The sequence below is a fragment of the Phaenicophaeus curvirostris genome, chromosome 2 (genome assembly GCF_032191515.1).
Source record: "Phaenicophaeus curvirostris isolate KB17595 chromosome 2, BPBGC_Pcur_1.0, whole genome shotgun sequence".
NCBI lineage: Eukaryota > Metazoa > Chordata > Aves > Cuculiformes > Cuculidae > Phaenicophaeus > Phaenicophaeus curvirostris.
The window spans coordinates 90,095,933-90,121,941 of record NC_091393.1 but is presented as its reverse complement, the minus strand read 5'-3'; the positions used below and the strand labels follow the sequence as shown (position 1 = coordinate 90,121,941).

At 38.1% G+C, this 26,009-nt stretch overlaps 1 protein-coding gene across 2 annotated transcripts in view; it reads left to right on the top strand.

The window, feature by feature from the left end:
• The window catches only part of RPS6KC1 (ribosomal protein S6 kinase C1), a 94,361-nt gene that overhangs the window by 52,469 nt on the left and 15,883 nt on the right, over positions 1 to 26,009 (top strand). The window contains exons 10-13 of one of the 2 annotated variants that reach the window (XM_069852822.1): positions 11,084 to 11,131; positions 12,688 to 12,820; positions 21,641 to 23,218; positions 23,490 to 23,579. In XM_069852822.1, coding sequence (XP_069708923.1) covers positions 11,084 to 11,131; positions 12,688 to 12,820; positions 21,641 to 23,218; positions 23,490 to 23,579 — 1,849 coding nt within the window. The remainder of the gene's footprint in view (positions 1 to 11,083; positions 11,132 to 12,687; positions 12,821 to 21,640; positions 23,219 to 23,489; positions 23,580 to 26,009) is intronic. The other variant, XM_069852823.1, reaches the window with a different exon arrangement.

The following is a 26,009-nucleotide window of genomic DNA, read 5'->3' as shown; positions in this document are numbered from 1 at the left end:
ACCTGTAGCTAGTCTCTTAAGATCTGTATTTCCCAGTTTCTTTTCCTTGTTGGACTGAACTAAGCTATGGGACTGATATTTTGTTTTCTTTGCTTGTTTTGTTGTAATTATGTGCATAAGTTGATAAGTTCTCCTCAGGGGGCTATATACGCTAGGTATTATGGTTGTTTTTATAGCACACAAGATTTTTTCAGCTCTCGCTTCGTATTCATTGTATTTTCTTTCCTCAGTTATAAAGATTTAACTGGTGTTCCACTATGTGTGAATCAGAGACGCAGGTTGGAAAGAGCACCTATCTCTTGAATTAGTAGGCTTTAAATAAATTAGCAGCTACTTAAATGTGTGGAGTAGGTATGGACTTTGTGAATTAGTCTGACAATATGAGACTGCAGAAGTGTTGGAGATAAATGAAGAAAGACCTTTTCAGTGTCTTCGTTCTTGTATGGGAATAATGAAGAGTGACTGGAGAAGATGCTTGATCAGAATGAAACTTTTGAAGTCCATAGTGTTACCAGATCTCCTAGATCTCTCTAAGCACAGCTCTGGTAAGTGTCTCAGGTGCGAGCTGAACGTGTCCAGATCTTTTAGGCAGAATTGGGAAGAATCAGGTTCTGATGATGACAGAAGTGCAAGATTGTAGTGTTGGAGATGTGTGCGAGGAGTAACAGGCCTGTGTATTCAGCTGTTATGCTCATGTGTAAACAATATCATGGGGTCAGTGTTAATGTTGGATTATTGTATGAAATAGGGAACAATAGGTGTCTTTTAGGTGTCTTGTAGTCTGTGTACCTTCTTCCAAATTCTTCTTATTATGAATTTAATGTAATTCTGAATATGCTGTCTTTTTAAATATATTTTTAAGTGTTCATAAAATTGTGAGTCAAATGAAACGGTGCTCTAAGTCCAAATGTTCAGTGCTTGTGGTATTTGCTTTTATAGTGTATACACAAAATGCATGTGAATATGAAGCAAAAGTGTGCACATGTACCTGTGTGCTAGAGATGATGCTCCTGCCTGTGGTTTAAAGTGCCATCTCACCTCCTTCCTCATCACTACTGTTCTTTGCCTCATTCTCTGCTTGCATATGTCCTAAAGCTCATGGGACAAATCTACATAGGTGTTTAAGTATCCTCGCTAGAGTCAAGCAGAAGACATAGCATGTTTGTTCTTCAAAATGGATTCTGATTTTCAGGGCCATCATTGAAGGTATCATGCTTTTGGGCACAAGTCTGTAGCTGATGAAGCATCACGGACAGTTTTGCCTGTAAATACGCTTCTATTGCAATTCTGAGGCACCTGCTTTGGTTTCAGCAGAAAATGGGTGTGTAATGAGCCACTGGCATTTTTACTGTTGCCTTGCCTAATCCTGTGCAAGACTGACTTAAACACACTGACTTAAAAATGTTGGTGGTTGGTTTGCAGACTTGTTCTCCCACTGCTGCTTGAAGCCCAGAGTGGTGTCTGCCTGCTACAGTGGTGCCTCAAAAAACCAAGCTGTTAACCTGCACTCCATCAAATGCTGAAAGGTTCAGTGCCTTCCCTTAGAGTAATGTCAGTCTTTGTTCTTCTTTTGAAGCCTCTTGAAATGTTTTGAATTGGCTTCATTTTCACAGGCAAAATGCTTGTTGCTACCTTTTCAAACTATTTTAGGCTAGGCAGAATGATTAGACATTTAATTTTAGCCTAGTTTTTTCCCAGTGTGCCATCTTTTTCTCTGTCTACCTTTCCACCTCTGTTGTCACCTGAATAATTTTTCCTATGTTGACCCTTTTCCTGCTGAATCTGCGAGACTTAGAGATCCTAGTGTTATTATGTTGCTTAAAATATTGTGAAAATTCACAGAAGGATGACTGTATCTGTGCCTCGCCTCCCATCCTTCTGCTTCTGCCCTCATGCAAGGGCTGTGGTATAAATCTGACTATTGTAACAAACCAAAGAGGACCCACGCTTTGCTTGAGGAAACTAGGTTTCTTGAATGCTGCTGCTCCTGTCTTTGCTCTTGTCAAGGTGTCAAAGTCTAACTAGACGGTGTTTGCAGGTGTTTTAAGTGTTTATTATTGGAAGAGTCTACCTGTGAATAGGTTTCTGAAAATAGATGTTTTGTCTAATTATAAAGGTGTCCTGCAAATTTGGTGGTCTCTGAGGTGTGCTGATTTGGCAGCAAAGCTCTTGCTAGTGTTAGCAGAGGTACTGCATTGGAACCAGGCTAATATCTAAATATCTTTGCTACTGTTACCACCAACTAAGAATGATCAATTATTTTATCAATTCATGTATTTTGAAGTAGAAAACTTCTTTTTGGAATAGTAAAGATTTTTTTCTTTCAAAATTTGCCTAATTAAAAATCAAGGTTGCAGATTTTGTGCTGAATTTCTGCCCTAGGCAAATCTTTCCTTTGAAGCTACAACTGGCCCCTAAAGAAACAACTTTGTTATGGTGCTGCTGGATACCTTCACTATGCTGTTTCAAACCCGATTTCTTATTCATTAGAACCCTCTGTTATTTAGATTAATTCAATTTAAAGATTCATCTTGAAAGCAGAGTGCATTAAGCAATAACGATGCCTCCATAACCAATGACTGTCTTTTATGTCTTTTCTCCTCCCCTGGCCCCCCATCAAGCCACATTGTCAGTATTAGCACTGGTGTGACTGTGATCAGTTCTTCCACAGATGTCTGTACATCTGAGCTTGTTTGTTAAGCTGTTTGTTAAGCTTTATTATACAATCTCAAAACTTACAAAATGAAATAGTTTCATCAGGGCCTTGCTAAAATTATTCTGGGGATTTCTGAAGAGGATTCTGGAAATATAGAATCATTAGGTTGGAAAAGACCTTTGAGATCATAAATTCTAACTGTGCCTGTCCATTACTAAATCATATCCTTAAACAACTATCCCAAAGTAGATAATTTCTTTTCTGAAGAACTGGAAGGGATACTGTTAAATCTTGAGTATAGGTTATTTTTTGTGGCTGTTGTGCTATCAGGAGAACTCATAACTGTGGTGGTAGTACATTTTAATGAATTGACCTCAGAAATATGCAGAAGAACCAAATCAGTATTATAAGTTATGTAGAAAGTGTAGTTAATACTTGTCTACTGGTGAGCGAAAGTACCAAAAAGCATAAGTATGTAGAATATATGTAGGGCTTGCCTGCATAATCTACAGACCCATTGCTGTATTCAAACAGGTTATGTTTAGTTTTAATGAATTTATTCAGAGGATAGGAGAAATGGGCTCTTTTTATGGCAGCATGTATGATGTGCATGACTAACAAGAATATGTAGCTATGCCTTATTTGTGTCTGTTAAAAACTTAAATATTTGGCATTTTATTTTGAGGTGATATTAAAGATTGTTGCAGATGCAAAATTATTTGCCCATAGCAAATAGGTGTTTTCTCTCACCTGGTTCTCAGGTTCACACTGCCAAGTGTCTTTAGATCGTCTTCTGGATTTGAATGAGTGGCTGTATGTGCATAAGAGGTGTGGGTAAAAGGGAGATGTAATAACAGCATGATTCCCTTCAGATATTCATTCTTGTTTCATTATGATGCTTAGAAAGAGAAACTGGCAAAAATGGTTAAAATCTGAAACTGAGTAATAACAGTAAGTATTACTGCAAATAAAGAAACTTTTAAAAGCTTGTTTTATGTTTTGATAACCCTTTAGCTTCTTAAGTGACTTGCCAATTCCTACAAAGTCAAATGGACTACTGAGTCGTTGTCAAATCTGATTTCTTGGCTAACTACCTTCCTTTCCCCACTGCTGCAGGATTATTCCTAAGCTGCAGTCAGGTTTGAAGCCACAATAACAAAGCTTGCTCAACTTTAAAACTCAATCTCTCTCTCAGCTTGAGAAAGACTTGTCCCTTCTTCCTTGCCCTCAAACATCTGACACTTGTTTTCCTGAAGTCATTCCATTTATCTATTTATACTAGTCTGAACAATTCTGAGTGTTTTGTTGTTGTAACCCTTAGTCTCTCTCTGGCTTCTTTCTTGTTGGTCTCACTGAAGTTTCTTTTGACTTTAGTGAATGTTTCATTTCATCTGACATAAACCAGTCCTAAAATTGACTAAAGTAACACAGATTTTTGCGCTTCCTTTTATAAACTATAGATTAGATTATTGAATATTGCATCTGAACTATATATATATATCCCAGCTTCCAGAAAGAAATTATTTATAGACATATTTTACTTCCCTAAATTTTACTAAGTTGCCTAATAATTACTCTTAGCAATTACTCTATAAGCCCTAGTGGCATTTCCTATTATAAACTATATACTCTAGCAGTATAATTAGCATAACCTGCCAGATTTATTTTCTAGGTTAATTTTTGACCATTTGTCATTTACTGGCTGGTTTTTAGTTTGCTCTGAGAAAGTGGACTTTCGTCTCTGTTACTGACCAACTAAAAGTATTTAAAAATTGAATTTGAATGTGTGCTGCTTTCTTAGCAGTTGCTTTATTTAAAGCTGCACCATTTGTCTTTTAAGTACACTATTGTTACAAGTCATGGGATATAAGAGCTGTAAGTTCCTTAGAACAATGGTTTGAAAGGAGGAATAATTGCAAACTGAAGATAATTCATATTGCACAGGTACAGGCATAAGCAATAATTGCGTCTTTCATACAGATTAGCCAAATGTAATATCTTTTTATAACGACAGAGGGAGATGAGTGAGTGTCTGGGTGGTGTAATTTGAAAAGTGACAAGAATAAATCTGTGTTAAGTAGATCTTTTAATCCTGGTAGCCTTGACAGCCGGCACAGCTGAGGAGAGCAGGGAGAATTGCATGCCTGCTTTTGCCTTATCACTGCAGCTGTGCCCTGAGTGTGGCACCCAGCCATGTGCTAGCCCCTGCTAAGGTTTTCTTGAAGGCCCAACTGCTCATGTTAGGGTCAGGGGACCAACTTGTCTCGTTCCTGGTAGGCTGTCACTATCTGTAATGGGATTTTCCAAGAAGAAAAATCCTGGATGGTCATCTGATATATCTTAGAGTTTGTAGGACTTCTGCTAGTATCCTGTGGTAAAAGCACATTTGTTTAGGAATTAGGGACCAGAATTAATAGATGGCCTACTGGTGACGTTATTACATGATGTGTTTTCAGTGTAGGACAGAAGTTTAATGACAAAATGGATCTGGTTTTAAAATAATCCCTTACCTCTGGTGTGTCTTAAAACCACTTCACATATCTGCTACTGCAGTAAGAGATCCTATTACATTTTCTTTGATCAGGCATGGGCTATTTTTCAATCTGTGTAGTGAACTTGAAGCCACGTTTTTGAAAGCAAACATCTTTTGAGGTATTTATTTTGTTCAGTGTTAAAACCTGCTCAAATAAATAAAAAACATAGGTGTGTTCTGTTGCCACATCCTGAAACTGTGGAGTCTGGAAAAAATCAATATTAGATACTAGGTGTGAGTTAAAAAAAACCAAAAACCAACAGAAAAGAAAGGAGGACTGAGGAAGCAAATGTCTGTGGTGTGACAGGGGACTGAATTTATATTTAGGCCACTAGCAGGAGAGCAGTGCATTTGGAGCAGTCCTTAGTTCTTCCAGTGTTGTCCCCTGCGACCTTGATTGGGTGCTCGGTGGGGTGACTAATGGTTCACTCTGTTCTTTTTTTCCTGGTGACTTGCCTGTTGCCTGCCTCTGGGTTTGTGATTCCCCTTATGCTGACTTCTGCAGTATTCCTTCAGTCTCTTATCTCAGGGCTTTGATGCATATGTTCTGAAGGTGGCCACCGTGACTTTGGGTGGCAGCAGATGGTAAACCTTCAGGCTGCCACCGGCTATACTGGTGTTAAGTTGGAAACTTAACGTTTGATGAAGAATCAGTAGTGCATATGAAAGAGCTTTTACTGCAGAAATATCTTTTAATTAAAAAAAATTAGCATAATGAAACATTTGCTAATTTCTGTGCATTTAAAGGATCCTAAAATTAACTGTTTTCTTAAAGCTAGGCTATGGATATTTACCAGGCAGGTTTTATTTTATTTTTCTCCAATTAATTGTACCAACGATATTGAATTTAGTTTAATTTATTTTCCACTAAGCTGTTGGATACACTGTAAATCAAATCTAAGAAGCTATTTTTTTTTCAAGTAGCTTCTGTCACCATCAGAATTAACCCTTGACTTAGAAAAAAAAATAAAAGTCACAAATAGAGACTCCTATTTGGCATCATGGAGGGTGATTCCTACCTGCCACTTTACTGAGATGCTGACATGCAACAACTGCTGTGTTCACTTGTGTTTTGTGAGATGCCTGGGAGCCTAACTGCTGGTAGAAAATAGGGATGTCTGTGCTGCTGAATACATTTATTTACATTACATAATTATTTCTGCGAATTACTATTTGCCTGTCAGTGGTTTTGACCATGTTGAGGTTGTTATTAATGCAGAAAAATTGGGAAAGGACAAGTAAGCAACAGTACTGTAAAAGCCGGCTATGTAGACCTTGACTCTGTTCGTACATTGGTAATACAAATAGGATTTTGCCTCGTCTCCTTTTGTGTCACAGTCTAGTTGCTCAGTGCCCAGGAGTGCCCTGCTGTGCATTTTTCTCCTCTGAGATAGGCTGCTGAATGTTGCAGCCGACAGCTCATTGTTATAAGATATTAAATATTACAAGTAGCACAGCAGTCAGTGAAAAAGGTTCCATCAGCTTTATGCAAGCTAGAAACAGCCTGGTCTAATGCAAGCATCTCTGTCCTTCTTCAGAGTAGATTACATGGAGTTATGCAGTAGGGAATGCTACATGGAATCCTGTTTTGTCCCATTATGCTGTTGTCACTTTCCATTTTAAAAGAAATCTTAGAAAAAGAGTCACTGAAGAACACGTACGCACTCTATTTTGCAATGGGGAAGAAATGTGAAGGAATGCAAACAGGAAAGACTTGTTGGGATAGCACTGCTATCCAAAAATTGTCTGTAAAGCCTGATGTGTGTGGTATAAGTTGGCATTCATGTAAATGGTAGGCTTACTGGAACGCACTTTTGTAGCAGCCTGGTAATGCATCCATGAGCTGCTCTCCTTTCTCTGCTCTGCATGTGTGATAAAAAGTCAAGCAAATATACTTGTGTCTGTCTCTTTCCCTGGTCTTATCCTTTTCTGAAGTGCCAGTTCTCTGACAGGGATTTATTCATTTGCGAGGTCCTGTAATTATTTCACTGAATCTGGTTAAACCACTTTTTTTTGTAATATGGATGGAGGCTACCTCCCCTTGAAACAGATTTTTGGTTGGGTGGGCCCATGTTAAGTAGTCTGCTGGGGCAAAATGGAGCATCACCAGGTAATTTTCTGAAGTTACTTTTACGGTTCTTCTACTCCCCACAAGGGGCTTTTGGGAGTCCTTTGTCAAGTAAACACTCTGGCAAAAAGTTCAGTATAGAGTCGGCAAAGAGATAGTTTTCCACGAGATGGAGTGGAGCTGTGGATGATCATCATTGAGGGAAGAAATGATGCTTGATGGGAAGGAAGAAGAAGCTGGTTAGTAAGACTGGTTAGTTCATCTAGGTAGTTAACCTCAAAGACACACAAATACTATTTGTTGTTATTACTGTTATAAAACTGTAGCTGCTACTTTCATTTAGATGTTGTAATATATCAACAGATGAAGCTAGTCCTAAAGGGACCCGTTGACTGCTTTATTCCCGTTTGTGGTAGTCATTCTATATGTCGTCTTATAGGGTGAGGGCTCAGTAATCTCTTCTGTTACACCATATGCTAATACAGTGCTGATAAGCAAGTGTGAAAAATGAAAGGGAGGAATACATTAATTGTATTTGTGCAATAAGGTGTGCTATCAAAGGTAATTATTTCATGACAGTTTTAGTTATAGCAGTTGTTTTATCATAGAATGAAAGATGGCTTTAGGAGCCTTTTATTGGAAAGACAATTGTATCAAATTAGTACCAAATTAGATTTTTGTCTTTATAAAGGTGAGCAAACCCATGAGCAGTTTTTAAATTGGTGTCTTCTACTCTACAAATGAATAAACCCTGTTTGAGGGTTAAAGAAGCTATTATTCTGTCCTTTATGCTGACAGCTTCATTACTGATTGGCCTACTGTTGGTATTAAAAAAATGTTTGGCTCCTTATGATCTTTGTGCATGCAACTATAATATTAATACAGACCACAGAATTGTTCATTAAGAAATGACTTTAAATGAGGTTGATGCTTGTAAATCTGGAGAGTTACAGATGTTAAATGCTATGATTTTTTTTCATATACAGCCGTATGGCTAATAATTTCCAAGTGGCTAAAGCTCTTGTTAGCAAGAGTGCTGGTGTGTTAAGAATGGCCCTATAAATAACTTTAAGAACTGAAGTTGAAGGTGCTTCTTTTAAAGACTATTGTTAACTAAACATTATTGCCAAACAGATGGAAAACATTCACCAGCCTGATGTTTTTAGGTCTAATTATATTATCGCCAGTCCTGTACGGCTCAGTTGAAGAGGTGTATCCAGAGGCCAATTTATAATCATTTAGCCAACACCTGTTTGGGAGATATTGACAGTCAAAGGGCACATTTAAAAAAAAATCACATATGTTCTCGTATTTATTGCCTCAATGTGAACAGTGTCTAGTTGCAAAGAAACTTGGGACAAGAATGAGTAAAGTGGCTGTTAACTTATGCTTGTTTCTGAACCATTTTTACCTCTTTTGGCACCTCTTGTAAAGTGGCTTTTATTTTTCTTTTGTTCTTTTGGTGTCCTTTATTATTTGATTGTTTGGTCCTTTATTGCTTGATTGTTTGTGGTTGGTTTTTTTTTTTACTTTTAATTTTGCACATTTTGGTTAAGCAAGGAGAACAAAACCAGTTTTACAGTTGTTATTTATTCAGCTGGTTTCCTGTGTTTCTGGAAGCCACAGTTGAGGCCCACAAAATTGTTCAGCAGACTCAGTGGCCTGGGGACATTTGCCTTTCCTTCCTGTGTCCCTGAAATGGAAACTGTGTGCCTTTCCTTAGTCAGAAAATCTCGGTGACACCAACTTCTGTTGATATTGTTTTCATCAGAAGATATAGGACGTCTTTTAAAATTGTGTGCAATCCTAGTAAAAGAGGAGACTATCGAGATGGAGAAGTGCCTGTCACCTCACTTCTTTTGGTGAAATTTGATGAGAAGAATGATTAGGACAGGCTCCAATTTTCCTCCTCTTGCTTGAGATGCTCACGGTTGTAATAGGGGGGAAACGGAGGGCAGCATTTTGAATGTGGCTGTCCCAAAGAGCAATGGTTGCTTTGCTGCTGCTGCTGCTTGGAGGAAGCCAGCACAACCCTACCTTGAGACATCTCCTCCTGGCCCAGCCGCCTGGACATTTTGCATGTCTCCACCTCACCTCTCTGGGGGAGTTGCATTGGATGGCTGTTTCCACAGTTGCCTTCACCATGCCAGCCTGGTAGACTTCACCCTTTCAGAGATAGCAGACATGACCACATCACTGCCCCACACAGCAGGGAAGTGAGGGAGACTGCTGTGGTGTTCTCCTGTCCCCTGATGAATCCAACGCAATATTACACCTGACATGTTGTTCCTCTGCAAGAAGTCTTTTTTGATGTGAGTTGGCTCCATCTTCACTGCATCTTGTCTCTTGATTTGGAGTTGCTGCATCTTGTCTATTGAACTCAAAGTTTTTTAGCTCCAGTGCTGGCATTTATGACACACTAGGTGTTTGATTTTGTAGCCTAAATATTTTGGTATATTTGCATCAATCTGTTCAGAGTACACATTTACATTATTCTTTAGGTCCATTTAAGATATTTTTGGAGAAAATGTTTGAAAGATTGTGTCTGACTCATTCCATATTTTCCTCTGGATCAAAATAAATCCCTTTAAAGCAGAGACTAAGAAGAGGTAACTGATACTGTAGCTTCAAACTAAGCAGTCAGATTCTGAACTAGTTAAACACTTAAGCATGTATTTAGCCTGAATATTTATACTGGAAGTTTACGATGTCTATTGTAAATAAACAGTGAGTGCAAAATCTTGTTCCTAGAGGAAGGTTGATCTTGTGCTGGTCATCTGGCTGTCTTGCAACTAGCACTTTTCAAGTATATCTATGTTCTTGGAGTTTAAGAACAGTTCATTTCCAAGCAGGAGTTGAAGATGTGGAGGGTCCCAGCTCTCTAAAGACGCATGTTCGCTGATATGTATATACACATACATTTGTTTTTTTAATTTTATTTTCAACATATAAATAAATCAAGCTTGCTAAGAGGGAAGACATTATTTAGTACTTCTCTCATTGCTGTACTGCGTTTAAAGTGCTTTCAGTAGAGGTGATGCACTCCTAGCAGAGATGCTCTCGGCAGTTGTAAGTATTCTCCTGTCTGCAACGAACCCGCTCTTTTCTCCCTCAATAAATCCCTTTTTTGTTTGTTTATTTTTACCTTAATGCTAGTTTACAGTGGCACAAAGGGACTTCCTTACAGCCACTTCTGTTGTGGCTTATGATTGTTGCAAAGCAGAAATGATAGTGGAGGATGGAGGCAGCGGTGAATATACAGTTGGTAAACCACTTTTTCTTGTCTTGGGCATGTGTGTGGCCATTTTTTAGATTAGCTTCCCAGAAAGAAGCTATTTAGCCACCCTGCAGAAACCCTTTCTCTGGTAACCCACTGGTAGGCAACATGTTTGATTTATAGAAAGCCTGATGCAGAAAAGTGTTGCACTAGGAGGGTAGGTACAGTGAGGGTTTAAGTGAAGTGGCATAGGAAAGTAAAGCTATTTGAGGGTTACTTTTTGCGCTTCATTGTGTTGCTACTATTCTATTTCTATAAACTGGGTTCTTCTAGATTATTGCTGTAATTATAAAGTACTGGTTATTTCTGTTACCAGGTTAGGATTCATTTTTTTTAAGTTAGCAGGAATCAGGTAACGTTCTGGTAGTTCTCGAGAGATCTATATCCTCAATCATATTTCTTTCCAATAAACGGCTCATTATCAAATGTATGCTGCCGGGCTTTAATTTTTTTTTTTTTTTAAGAATATTCAACGTTAGATTTAAGAACCATGTCTTGTTAACATACTCCTGTGAATCTTAAGTATTTCTCTGTATATTTTTTGCATAGGTTTTGCTTGTAATGGACACTAGAACACAGCAGACCTTTATACTGAAGGTGAGTAAAATCGTTGATTACTTCTCTAAACAGTTTGGTCTCCTATATTACACCAACACAGAGATCAATTAGTATCTAATGTAAAGAGTTATCCCTGTGATACATTGTTATGTTAATACAAATATTCCTGTTAAGTGCACTGGAATTCTTTTTGTTGATATTCAGTTGCTTTCCCTTCCTTTCTCTGTAATGTCTCTTGTCCTCAGATGTGCTGGTTTACTCACTTGAGTAGACACCAGTTATTGAGGCTAACACCTTAGCAGGCTTCGGTAAAGAATCACAGTTTCAATGTGCTGCTTAAAGCATCTGTAAAACCTTGGTGACTCAGGACATGTGCTGGCTGCTGATTAAGGTGAAAATTCTCCTTAGCCCAAGTACATCCACAAGACTTTGTGTTTGGTCTTCCCTTAGTTGAAGAAGATATTGGCCAATTCTGAATGAAATGGATGACTGGTCTTATTCAAAATTGCTTTCGTATGTTTTACATTGATAGGCTGTGAAAATTGAGTTTAATTGAATTAACGAATTAATAATATTTTTTTCCCATTACTCGTTTGTGTTTCAGAAAGTGCTCAGATCAAGATCCCAATATCCTATGATGCTGAGAATTAGTGTAGTATGAGTATTGTTATTATGGCCATTATTTCAGGCTCTTCTTGGCATGAATTCCACTGCTGATGAGAGGAAGGGCTGAAAAACTGTTACCAAACATAGAGTTCTAATTAGTTGTTAACATTTTGTTACTTTGCTTCAGGTCTGGCTTACAACTCTGCCTTAACTTTGTGCATCTGACCCTTGAAATTGTTTGTCTTGAGTATATCCAGGGTGCAGAAAACCTGTTTGTTCCTCAGAAAGGATTATTTGTGAATATTGTATATCCGAACCTCATTTTATCTACTGGCAGATAGGGTAATTGAATTTCCCATTTAACTGCTTATGTTTATCAATATTGTAATAGGTCACACTATTGACATAATTTTTTTTTCTCTTTCTCTCTCCCCTTTCTTTCTCCCTCCCACATCAATTTTTTCACTCCTGGCAACTTCATCTCCATGCTACCTCCCAAAAATCATTACCTCTCAAGGAGACTAATCCTTTCCTTTCCTTTCCTTTTTGTTGTGGTGGTTGTTATCTTTAGTTAAGTACAATGGAAATGTGAGGATTACCTGTAAGGCTAAGACATTATTTTGTCTTTAGAACTCAAATTGAATTTTTTTAATAGTGTCTTTTGGTCACACACAAAAATAAAATTTTAAAAAAAGGTCACAGGGAAATAACTGAGTGTCATCCTGATGACTTAGTTTGAGAGAGATTCTAATAAAAACATTGACCCATGTAATTGATTTTAATGGCAGCTTTGTGCCATCTTCTGTTCTCTGGAAGTGCGCCAGATGCCATCAGCACAGCCTCGGGGGACTGAGGGGCATAGAGCAGCAGATGAGTGGTTTCTCTGAAGCCCAGAGTAACTCGGATAGATTAGTTTGGTTGATAAACACAGAGCACAGCAGGCTCCAAAGGCAACTGAGGGTACAACTGACCTTTTTGTTCTCTGTCAGGGTCTAAGGAAAAGTAGTGAGTACAGCAGGAGCAGAACGACCATCATCCCCCGCTGTGTGCCCAACATGGTGTGTCTGCACAAGTACATCATCTCCGATGAGTCTGTCTTTCTCGTGTTACAGCATGCAGAAGGTTTGTCTCTTGTTTACATATATTGCTGAAAAGAGGTAAAGGTTTAAGTTTTAATCAGTGGTACATTTCATTGTTAAATTAATCTCTTGTACATTTAATTAAAATATTTTTTAGTGTGCCTAGGGAATGTCATGTAAGACACCCCACTCCCATCCTCCAGCCCTCCCTCTTTTTTGCTGCTGTTCCGTGGTGGATCTGATTTCTGTTTCAGATGGCCTCAAATCCTGATGGGTCACTTGAATTCTAGCAATATTGAAAACTTCCAACTGTTTATTTTCTACAAGAGAGTGAATGCTTTGACTGCAACTATCTGCAGTATTTGCCATCATTTCTGAGGTGGTTTTGGCTAGTAAAATCTTTTTAGCATCTTGCAGTTAAAATGACAAGTATTTACACAAGAATTTAATAACTCTCTGCTAAAAAAACATGAACATTTGCTATTGGTTAATATTGCATAGTTATCTTTTTTTAAGAAAATAGCTAGTGGCGTCACACATGAGTTCAAAGCAGAACCACAGAGTTGTGCCTTCAAACTATTTATAAAATTCCTGTTAAATGTACAGGGAACAGGTGGCACAAAATAATTACATTTTGATTTTTTCATCCGACACCTGGATTTAAATATTCCCTAAATGTAATTACCCGTATTTGTATAGAATGAGCGCAGAATATAAATTTTGGGATTGCTAATAGTTCTTTTTTTAGGAAATGTTAATAATTCAGTCAGAATGGATGATGTGAAGGAACTAAGCTAACCGATAGAGCACGTAATTTTATTACAGTGAATATTATCTTTTTATCCTAATAACTTAGATTTTGGCTTTTTCATGAACAATTTGTCCCATGAGGCCAGTTAACTTTAACTTTACAACATGAATGACTGTTTCTGAAATTTGTGACTTAATTTTGCCATGAGCAGTGATGCATGAAGAAAGGCTGCATATTACAGTTGGCTGATGGTGATCTTGAGGGTTTACTTCTCTGTACAATGCTACTTTTCTTTAAGTGTGTGTAATTCAGAGAATAACTTAGAAACTCTCACCTAACTGTAATCTCCACATGAACTGGTACATTTTGCTTGGAGAAATAATATTCAAAAATATCCAAACCAAAGCCCAAACCAAGCAAAAAACCAACCCTTGTCAGATACCAACTTCCATTACAGCTAGTGTAATCAAATAGAGACAGGATAAAAATCATCATTTAAAAAACTCCTTCCTAATGTTTCTGCTATTTCTGAAGACCTACAGATTTTCTCTTCTCTTGGGGAAGAACATTCCTTCTCAAGACAGATGGAAAAGTGGATGAAGAAGTAGTGGGGGGGGCAGTGGTCACATAATTGCAGAATTGTTTAGGTTGGAAAAAACCTTTAAGATCATTGAGTCCGAAAATTTTAAGGACCGCTTACCATGACCAGTTGACAAAGATAAAATCCTGGAAGTGATAATTTTATTGTGACAAAAGAGAGAAAAATGGAGACATTGCATGATCAGACCTCTTTCATTTAAGAAGAGAAATCTCAGCTTAACGTTTGGGATGGATGAACGTAGTCCTTACAAAGGAATTACTCTCTCTTGGTCATCTTTGACATGGTCACAAATCCGGTGAAATGTGGTTGGCCTGAATGTCTTGCACTTACCAACATAGGCTGCAATGTTTTGATTTCCTTCCTTCCTTAGGGAAAGGGTTTTTAATTTACTAAGTGGCTTCTAAATCAGGTTTGTGCAACACACGGCCTTGTGCAGCACCCCATGTCATTTGTGTGATCTGCCATCACTGGAGGTGGTGTCTGTCAAGCATCCGCATTTTGGTGGGTCAGGCAGCAAATACATACTCAGAGGCAGCTATGGCTCATGTAGCTTTTCTCCCAGCTGTGGGTCAAAACCATGCAAGTAGGAGACATGGGAGGTGAAGGGTTATTTTGAGGTGGAATTGGGAGAGAAGGTGCTGATGAGATATGAGTGCTTTCTACAGGGAGAGCTCTGAAGGGAAACAGCGTCTGGGAAGAACTGGGGAGCATTGAGGGGAGGATGAAGGACTGGCAGGTTGTGCTGGGGAGGAAAGGGAGAGCTACAAGGACCTTAAGGGATTTCAGTGCGGATTGGGGGTCTTGTTGGTAATACATAATCAGTGGATTCACTTGACTTGGACACTTGTGGGTATAAGTTATAAATTGCATAGGGTTTTCTGGTAAAGCAGCAAATAGGTTGGAAATGGTTTCATCTCTATCCTTGTTTGCAAACTGTTTGAAAATAGTGATGTACTATAAGGACTTCTCCCTGATTTTCAGGGAATTAATAAGATTATTGTCTAAAGATAGTTGCTTGCTTTCATGAACTTACTGACTGGGCTTGGAACAGGCAAAGGGGGAGGAAAAGGAGTGATTGAGGGGTACAAAGTCATGCCTAAGTTGCCTGAGAACGCGTACAAAAAAAGCATAATGCAGCTACAGGGCCTAATCCCAAATACTTAAGTGAGTATATATAATAATTATATATTATTATATTTTATTATTATTATATTATAATATATATAATACTTTTGTTGCTTTTAAAACTTCATGGCCTCTGCATGTCACCTTGTCCCAGAGGACTGATGCTGGAAAGTGATTCGGGAGGAAGGCTTAATTTTCAAGCCTTGGAATCTCTATAGATAAAGCTCTCTTAAAATTTTGTTTGTCTTGGAGCAAATAAAAATAGAGAAGTTACTTATTTATTTTGGGAAAGGACAGAAATTTCTAGGACAATGCTTTTTATATGATAGGTTCTGAAATTTTGCTTTGTAGCTTCGTGAATGCTCTTAACATTCATACTCCAAGTAGTTCTGTTCCAATAGGAAAGATGGTACTGCCAGTCACATTTATAAATATATTACTTTGTGGTGATTTATTATGTTAGGTATGTTAGCTGCATCATTGGGAAGTTCAAGAGTAAAATATTAATTTAAGTGGGCAGTGACTTCAATTATAGCAAATTCAGAGGAGGTTTTAATGTTATACACAGACATTACATATTTGCTAACAGCTTGCTATTTCCTGTTTGTAGTGAATTTTAGCTATATTAATAAGTGCAACACTATTAGGTTTTGTATGAAATTCTGAGAGTTTAACCCTAGACTCTTGGCCCCAGATTCTTGCTCAAGATGAAGTCTTTTTTTTTTTTTTTCTGTAAATCATCAAACCATTGCCTGCTCAGAATTGGTGAGTAAAGTCTTGGGTTCTCCTACAGGCTTTTCTCATGGTCACAGCTGGAGACTTCAAGGGTTTCTCAGAAGCACAAAAGTCCATAAAGTTATCTTGTAGCTTTGTTGGAAAGCACTTGGCAAGTTCTAGCGTGATGGAGAGCCAATCTGATGTTAATAAGGCCTCACTTCTTCTTGGCAGTACTAACTCCAGAAATTTTAGAAGCAGATGCTTCAAAAATAGGCTGGGGGGCTTCCATGGGACATCAAAGTTTAAGTGGCTGTTAGAAGCTGTCAAATCTCTTTAAGCATAAACAAGCTGGAGTTCTATCAATCTGGAGAGCACTCAAGAAACTTCATGCTGAAGTGGCTTGCTGCATACAGGAGTTGATAGACAACAAGGCAGTAGTGTTCTGGCTCACAAAGCTGAAGATTTGTTGTTAGGAAAGGAGATAGTACTAACTGTAAAGATTTGACAGCGATTGGAAAATGTAGGAAAGGTGATATGGTCCTTGGCAAGTGACATTTTCAGGAGGCTGCTTTGAAATAACAGCTTTTGCTTAAAATGCATCAGGAAGTGGGAACTTTGCCTAAACTAGCAAACTTTGTAGCACAGATTCACCAGTGGCAGTGGAAGCAGCCATGTATCTAAGGCTCTGGTGTTTGTAACTACTGTCATTAGGTTGGAGATTAGCTTCCGATTCATCTGTACGCTGCAGCCTCACAGGGATGCTGTGAAACACTATTATTGTACGTAGCAGTGCCTACACATCTGATTCTTTCTTGGCTCAAAAACTATACAATCATAGTTTTACGTAATCATTGTATATTAACATGATGAACTTCACCACTAGCCACATCTTTATTGACAAGAACAGCGATTGTAAGGAAACCATTAGGTTGTACTTTTTCCAGTAAAGAATAATGAGGTGCATGACTTACAATTGGTCCTCATAGCCATACAAATTCTTATACCATGATGTAGAGAGTTTGGCCCAGTTGTGGAGAATAATTTAAGCAAATGTCTTTCAGTACTCTGTTTTTTCTTCCCTATATTGTCACAGTTATTTGGAAGCCTGAATTGCTTGCTTTGAGATTGTTTGGGATTTCCTGAAAAGAGTGAGTACTGCATTCTTAGCTGCATTCCAGTTCTGCAGGCACTGGAATACATTGTCCTTCAGAGTAAACCAATGGGCCAAGGTGGCAAGAGCCGCTGATGTATTTTGGAATGTGTCTCTTAGTCAGCCAGTCTTTAAGGATGTGAAGCTGAAATGGTGAGTGTCTGAGCACTGGGTGAGGAAAAATAGAACAGGCCATAAATTTTTCTTGTTAGCTAAAACAAAAACATGTTTAGGACAACAAGTTTACTGATTTGTTAGGTTTCATTTTATCCTATGATACATACTGTATAGTCTGTATGTCATGTTCCTGCATCATGTGCTGTTAATAACGAAAAACCTGCAGAAATGTTCCAAAGAATAAAAAAAAAAAAATTATGGAACTAACCAGATTCTTAGCCACCTTCATCACTTAGTCACTTTATGCTGAAATTATTGATTATTTTGGACACTAGCTTTTTAGATTCTGCCTCTTAAAGCAGAAGTATAACCTCCAATGTGGTTAAGTAAGGTGATTCTAATAAGTAATTTTACATTGAATATCTTCAGAGAATGTAGACCTTGGTGATTTTCACGGGCTAATAAAGCCAGAAAGGGTGAGCTGGACTGGTAGTCAATGCGTGGCAGAAGAAAATTATCTTAATAATTAGTTATGTTGATATGGTACTTCTGAAATTGTATTAAACACTAATAAACTTTAACTTCAAATGGTAGCCTTTATAGTTATTTAATATGTTAGACTATTTGACAGTGACTGAACCTTACTTATTTGGATTGATTTCTGTAAAAATCAATGCGTAAGCACTTTAAACATGCATGGCTTGCTAATGGGTTTTCTTGATCTTGCACAACACACGGGGAGAGGGGGGAAGATTATTAATATGTCATTCATAAAGGCATAATTATATACCCAGATACAAATATCACTCTTGTTTGACCCCGGATTGGACGTTTTCAGAACGAAATAAAATTGTTGTTTTTCACTATAGAACACAATTATTGAATAGCATTTATTTACGTATTTCCACTTGACCAGGAGGCCAGTCTTGAAATATTTGTTCGTAAACATATTTGGACGTAAATATTTTTTTATGTATTTACTTGCATTTAACTCTAAATTGGAGTGTCAGTAAGTATCTGACATTCCAATGTGACTTCTAAGTCCAAGTGATTATTAATGAGCAACTTCTTTATTAATAAGGCAAGATAATAACACCTTTACTAATAGAAGTCATTGTTGCAGTTCTGTTTTCATAGGTGAACAGTGTTGAATTCCTGAATTCTGTGAGGGTAAAGAGATATTTTTTGTCTTTTGCAAATTTTAGGTTTGCTAAAAGCATTTGAAATCAAACATTTAAAAAAATGTACTCTGAACCTCTTGACTTTTGCAGTGGTTTTTTTCTATAGGGTTTTGAAGGATTGATCTCAATGCATCTGTTTTCCTTTCTTAATCCATCTTGTGCCTCCTTCTTTCTTAAGCTGCTCTAAGACTTTGAGTAGAGGCCAAAATCTGGTGGAGGCTTCATGAAATCTTTCATGAAGTGGGGTGGAGGGAGCAGAAGACAGGAGTTAACCTGAGAGCATCTTGACCTGTCTGCGTGTGAAAAGCAAAATTGTGTGAGGATAATTCTTGCACTTTTAATACTGCCGGGCAGCCCATCCCCTTCCTACTTAATACAGGGATATGAAACGCTTTGGTCAGTGAGAGCCCTTCAAGTGTTGCAAGTAAGAGCACACCTAGTATCCAGTAATGACAACTGTGGTAGTAGACCACAGAAATAAAGTTTTGAGCTTTCTGCATCCCCGATTCCAAAGCTTAACCCAGGCCTCCATTAGAAAGACCTTTTCTTAGTACTTGTGTCTAATGGTGCTAATATTTGCATTATAGCTGTGCCTGGAGGCTGAGGTGCTGTTGTGCCAGGCACTGGCCCGAGCTACAGAAATGTAATGTGGGTTTTCAGGGGTCATGTTCTGTCAATACCCTTTGAAACCTGAGATTTGTGTTTTTATAAGAAATTTATGAAGCACAAATAATAAACACAAGTAATTTGAAGATAGAAATATTTAGCATTTGCTTGTAGTAATTAATGGTAGTGGGGTGGGGAGACTTTATTTTTTATTAAATGCAGCAGTGGTTTGGTTGTTAAATGAGGTTTTATTGTTTGGTAAGAAATAATATAATAATAATTCCATGACTAGTTAATAAGCTGAGGAAAGTTATTTTGCAAGAACTGTTTACTTAAAATAATTTAATTGAAATTTTTAAGCTAAGCAATTGCTATAAAAATATTGTTCCATCCAAATCTTGGGGAAAAATTAAACTTTTGTGTTGCTGCTTTTGTCATGGATGAAAATGTGGAAAAGAGGAGGTGGTCTTTCACACATATATAAATGTATGTATGTTCTCACTCTCTCATTCTCTTTTCTGTTCTTTTCCTTCTCTGCCATTCCATAGGAAAAGCATGAATAAGTGTAAAAATGTAGTGTTAGAAAAAGAATTATTGGTGATTGTGGGATGAACAACTCATATTTATACAAAACAAAATCAGTAATTCTGAAGTCCCATGCAAGCTGCAGGGATCAGAAGGCACGGCAGTGCCCTGGCTCTAATACATCTTATTTAAGGCAAGTGGCTTCATCTAAGATTTTGCAGGGACTCCCTGCTCCTCACAGAGGTGAGGTCCTGCTTGTCAAACACTCGTCAGGCTGGCAGGACCAGGGCCCTTGGTCTCACCATTGCTGGGTGCTTGTGTCCAGGCAAGCTCAGAGTTAGTAGCTGCCCAGGGAGGCAACCTGCTCTGCAGGGCTGGGGGCTGTGGCTGCTAATGCTGCTCATGTGGGACTGACCGATGAGCCATGTCATGCTACTGTAGCATGGCACGCTTTTAGGTATTTGGAGTGCATCCTTGGGTAAGTGTTTAAAGTGCTTATGCAATACAGTGGTCGCTATAGCAGTTCTTGTTCCCTTCTCTATGAGCATTCCTTCCATTTACTCCTGTTCGTTTACCTGGCATCCTTTCTCTTTGTCTTCTAGAAGGTCGCAAGAGTCATTCTGACCTACTAAAGTCAGTTTGTAGCATATGACAGAAACCATGTGGGTTAATGGATCTAAGTTGTCATTTTTACCATTGGACTCAAGCTATTAGAATTCTCTCTTAATATTTCTAATATACTTAGTTTCACTACAACCAATGAGACTTTTATTTCTTCCTCTTAAAAAACAAGTCTTGTCTTAGCCAGGGGGATGGAGGGCAAGAAGACCCCACATTATATTATTCAAATTCATTTTTTAAGAATCAAGGGTTTTCTGCCTTTGATAAGTTATTTTTTGAAATACCTGGAATATAGAAAACCTGTTCCTAGGCAATGAAAAATACTTTCTTCCTTTATTGTGCTTTCTAAAGGAATTTTGCTTGATATGGAGACTGTTTAAAAATAACCATTAAAGACTGTATTTGGGAAAAATATAAAACTCTGTTTTAGCCAAATAAGATAAAAAAAAGAAGAGGGAGAAAACAAAAAAAACCCCCACCCAATGAAAACTTTGCAGATGCCCAGTGGGCTGGATACTTCTTTTTTCCTCCTACAAAGAGTTTGTTAGAACTCCTAGAATTTCTGCACAATCTTTTAAACTGACGTGTCTTGACTTTGCATTTTCCCGTAAGTTATCAAAGGTGGCTTTCTAGCCTTAGGCCAAATTCTTTGGAGTGTGCAAGAGATGCAGTAACTTCTTGATTTGTTTTTTTTTGCAAATTATGTTTTAGAATCTGTAAGACTTTTTTGTAAGTACAGTGTTTGGAAACTTAGTAAGTCCTGTCTTGTATTTTTTAAATGTAACTATTTCTTTTGGAACTGTGACTTTCTTAGAGCCTTTGATGTAAGGGAACTGGTTTGTCACTGTAACATAGAGTACTGATAAATCCTTGTGTAATGCAGCAAGGCATAAAATCTTTCTTGAGTTCTAAAGTTAAAGGGAGAAAAACATCCATATTTAACTAAAAACTCCCTTCTTCAAAGAGAGAAACAGATGCTTAAAATATCCTTTTAGTGTAAGGTAATTCCCTTCCCCTTACTGGAATTGCTAATTAGTTTTTAGTCCACCTCCCTTAATGTTGCTCAGGAGCTTGGAGCTGTGATACTGAAGTATTTAGTACAGGCAGAACTGGTGATGGGCATTAAACCATTTGATCTTCCTTAGTTTTTGCTTTCTTTTGAGACAGCAGATGGAGAGTAGTCACCACTGTGCAACTTGAGACAGACTGTGAAATGAGACTTTACTGAAGTTTAAAAAAATAAAAAGATTAATATCAGATGCAGCTCTTTAAATATTTATGTATTAATACAAATCTGCATGAAAAGCAAGTTGTGGTCCCTGTAATTATTTCCTCTTGAAGTAGCTGATGCAACTTCGTCTATGGGCAGAAGAACATAGTGCATTGTGACAATGAGTGTATTTTCTTGTTTCATAATGAAACTGTTTCTGTTTTGAAAGAAATTAAGAATCCCCCCTCTTTTCTTGCAGGAGGAAAACTGTGGTCTTATGTCAATAAATTCTTAAACAGAAGTCCTGAAGAGAGTTTTGAAGTTCCTGAATCCAGAACATCCAGTTCGACTAAAATTTACCTGGAGCAGCCAACACCTAGTCCTAAAGAAACTGGTAGCAGCACCGATTCCAGAGAAAGTTATGGGGAGAGCATGCTGAAGGTGATCCCACTGAAGAGCAGCCTGACGCCAAGCTCTCAAGATGACAGCAGCAACCAGGAAGATGGCCAAGAGAGTTCGCAGTGGATGGACTCAGGATCTAGCTCAGAAGAAGAGTGCACTACTAGTTATTTAACATTATGCAATGAATATGGGCAAGAAAAAATTGATTCTGGTTCTCTAAATGAGGAACCAGTGGTTAAACTGGAGACTGAAGGTCTAAATGCCAAACAGAGAAGTTGCTTGCAGAAATGCAGTGTTGGTGGTGGTGATAGCTTCACCTCTCAGGTTGCATCTCAGGAACGACAGCTTTTCATTGATGATGCTGAGTTGGAAATGGGTAGCCCTACTAGGATATTGGACTCATTAACTAAATCGAAGAACAGCCCCATGGAACTCTTCAGGATAGACAGCAAAGATAGCACTAGTGAACTCATGGGGCTTGATTTTGGAGAAAAGCTATATAACCTGAAATCAGAGCCTTTGAAGCCATTGTTTTCTGTCCCAAATCATGACAGAAGCTTGGACGCTCTAGAGAGCCGAATGGATGCGAGAGCTCATGACACTATAAGCCGGGGTTCCAATGACTCTGTGCCAGTTATCTCCTTTAAAGATGCTGCTCTTGATGATGTGAATAGCATTGATGAAGGAAGGCCTGATCTCTTAATAAACTTACCTGGTATGTCTGATGAAACAGAAGAGGCAGTGTTGTCAAAGCAAACAAAGTTTACAAAAACTGATAGGAACATGTTGGAAGTAAAGTTATTAGAAACACCTGATGTCTTGCAGTTAAATAATTCCTCAGAGCCATGTGAAGCATTTGACCAAGAGCCTAATCATGTGGCACCAGAAGTGGGTGATCTTTCCCACGAAGAAGCAAATGGGCAAAGTGGTGTCACTCAGGGAGGTCTTGGGACTCTCTTTACATCTGACCAAGAGGTAGGTAGTTTAGAAGATGGGGCTCTGTTTCAAGGGCTTGGAGCCTGCTCCTTAAATGTGACGAACAAAGAAGAAAGTTCATTTGGTTCCAACCAGCTCTCAGGTGCTCAAGATGTTAGCTTGGATGGAGACATGTTAAGAAATGAAGCAGTGTTGCTGTTTTCCGATCAAACCGAAGACTTTGCGAAAGAGGGAACAAGTTTGGCTTTGTTACCAGCAGCTGAAAGTAAAAAGACAGCACCAAAAAGGGAAGACAAAATAGTAGTAGCAGGGGAGAAGGAAATACATCAAATTTTTCAGGACCTCGACGAAAGATTAGCGATAACCTCCAGGTTTTATATCCCAGAGGATTGCATTCAAAGATGGGCAGCTGAAATGGTTGTAGCCCTTGATGCTTTACATAGAGAAGGAATTGTGTGCCGCGATTTGAACCCAAACAACATCTTATTGAATGATAGAGGTCAGGAACTTTTGCAAATGCATTTCTTTTTATTCGCTGTTGCTTCCAATTAACTGAGTAGGCGTTTTATCTTGTAATTAGTATCTTCATTTCCTGTCTAGAGCTTCATTATCAGTGCAGCAAATTCACCCCCAGTAATAGCTTCTAGTACTTAATGATGCCATTATTCTTAATGATACTGTTTTTAGCTACAAAAGGAGTAATTACAGTTCACTTCTGCAGAAAATGGAAGGGAAAAATGTTTTGATTTCTCTTGTCGTTTTGTTTTTAGGACACATTCAGCTAACGTATTTTAGCAGGTGGAGGGAGGTTGAAGATTCCTGTGACAACGATGCCATAGAGAGAATGTACTGTGCCCCAGGTTAGAACAATCACCTACAATGTTTCACTTGGAAAGCAGATTAGCAGTTTTCATTTTCTCACAGAGCCTTTATGGCAAAGAGCTCGAGATCGTGCAATATCTGAATTTTCTTTGCTTTTTTTCCTGAATGTCTTAAAAAGCTAGAGGTCTCATAACTGCTTTATTGTTGAACTGTGGTGGTGTTTGTTACATCATTTCCATAAAGTGTAATTATACTGAATGTCTTGGTTAAGCAAAGTTAAGAAACATTTTGTTCTCTTGCAGTTATCTGTTATGTGTGAGTACATCCTGATAACTGAAAAGAGCAAATAATGGAAAAGGCAGATTGAAAAGATGACTTTAAGACCCCTAAAAATACAAAAAATTATACATGCAAAGAACAGGGTGGGGAGGAGGGGGGAGGAAACATAGCAGTTTGAAAAATACAACCCTAATAGGCTCAGAGTTGCTTCTGACATTTCTGATGAGCTACAACAGGCTTTGAAATAGTTTAGAGTGCTCTTTTCTTAGAACTGCTTTCATCAATCATAAGGGTGATAAAATCAATATCTCTTGGGTCTTTATAGCAAGGATAGCACTTGAAACCGAGTCCTCCCTCTTTTTCTTTTAAGAATTTATTTTCTGCTAATACAGTGGTCAAATAGTAGTGACAGCCAAGAATCAGGTGTTTTACTTATAACTTGATTTTTAAAAAAATTCATAGCTAGCTTTAAAACCCTTACATTTAGAGTTGAAATGACTACTGGGAGGCTATTCAGATTTTCTGTTTCTCCTTTCTGTTCTGAATTTGAAATGCCAGCATACTGTTTCTGGTGAGTGCATGGTCTAGCTGGGCTTTGCAACTCAGCATGCAGGTAGTCTTCAAGCTCAGAGTCTGCAAATGTGCTCAGAAAAAATTAGATAAGAGTTATCAGCAATGGAAATTCTGAACTTAGTTTGACATCAGATATGTATTCTCTGACTTACTCCAGCAACTGAAATACTGTAAGGAACTGCCCTCTGTGAATATATGTGATGAGATCTCAACAAAAATTTGAATGCCAGCCTTTTGAGATAAATAGTAAATGAAATATTTTCCGTCCAGGTGCAAGTCAAAAGGGCAGGTGTTACAGAAAAGAATTCTTTTGACCTATCAAAGCAAACTCAACTTGTTAGTTCTACCTTCACTCCACTTTAATTAATGAAGAAGAAAATTGGGGAATCCCGGCAATTCTTCTTGTTAAATAGAAATGTGTTCTGGTTGCCAGCAGAAATGTGTCCTGGTTGCCAACGTAGATGACGTCCTGTAAGAAAGAGGTGTTTTCCTGCCTCCCTAACACAGCCTCATGCAAAGCAGTCCCTAGCTGAGTAGTAGCAAAGATGGAAGTGCAGCCTTTTCCCACCCTGTCATCATTAATGAGCTGTGAAAGTCAAAGCTTAATTTTTCTGTATTTTAATGAGGATCCAAAGAGAGGCTTTTTTTGCCCCCTAAGCCCCAACCAGCCAACTCCTGCAGTAATTAAGTGTTTAGGGAGCAGTTGAAATAATATTTGAAAGTCCCCAAATGCAAGAATAAAGTTTTCCGCACCATCATTATTTCCACCTCACAGCACAGGTGTGGTATCTATTCACACTTTTCTTGGTTAAGTTGCCCTCTCCTCTTTGCCCTCTCTGCCCTACCCCAAGCTGCAAATGATGCTGCAAAAGGTGAAGTTTGCAAATGCAAATATTATATATATGCAAGATGGCTGAATTGATATTGGTCTATGATTCTTACCTTTCATATTTATGATCGTAATGTTAAGAGCGTACTCTTATTTTAGTGTATTGGTTTTTCACACTAATTCTTGCATAGGAGCATAACACTTGGTATAACTTAGCAGTACAAAATATATTTTGGAGCCAAGTACCATTCTATTCTGACTAATGATATAATACTGTTACCTTCAATAATAGTGTATACCTGAGTCCAAAGCCGCTTTTTTTAGGGCTGCTGCCGCTGGTTAATCTTGCTGTAGAATTTTGATCAATATTAAAAAAAAAGTCATGTTAGTGAGCTTTCTTTAGGCTGTGATGGTGTGGGAAAATAAACCTTATTTGAGCAATCATTTTTCATTTTGAAGAGTGTACCATGTCCCTGGAACCCACGTCTCTCACGACAGCATTGCTCCTCAAGGTGATTCTTGGAATAAGGATTTTGAAATTATTCTTGAGCTTCAATTCAGTACAGTAGGAGAAATTGGCAGGTTTGGACTTTGCTATTTAAGTTGCCTTTTAAAACTGATCATAACTGTTTTTCACAGCTTACTTTTTTTCCTGCTGAAGGGAAGGCAGCAGTTGTATAGAGATGAACAAGTGATCTTCAGAAAATTTTATCAGGTCTTATGATTTCTTATCATACTAAAACACAGTGATTGCATAAAGTGGTTCAAAGTGAGTCTTGTTTTGAAA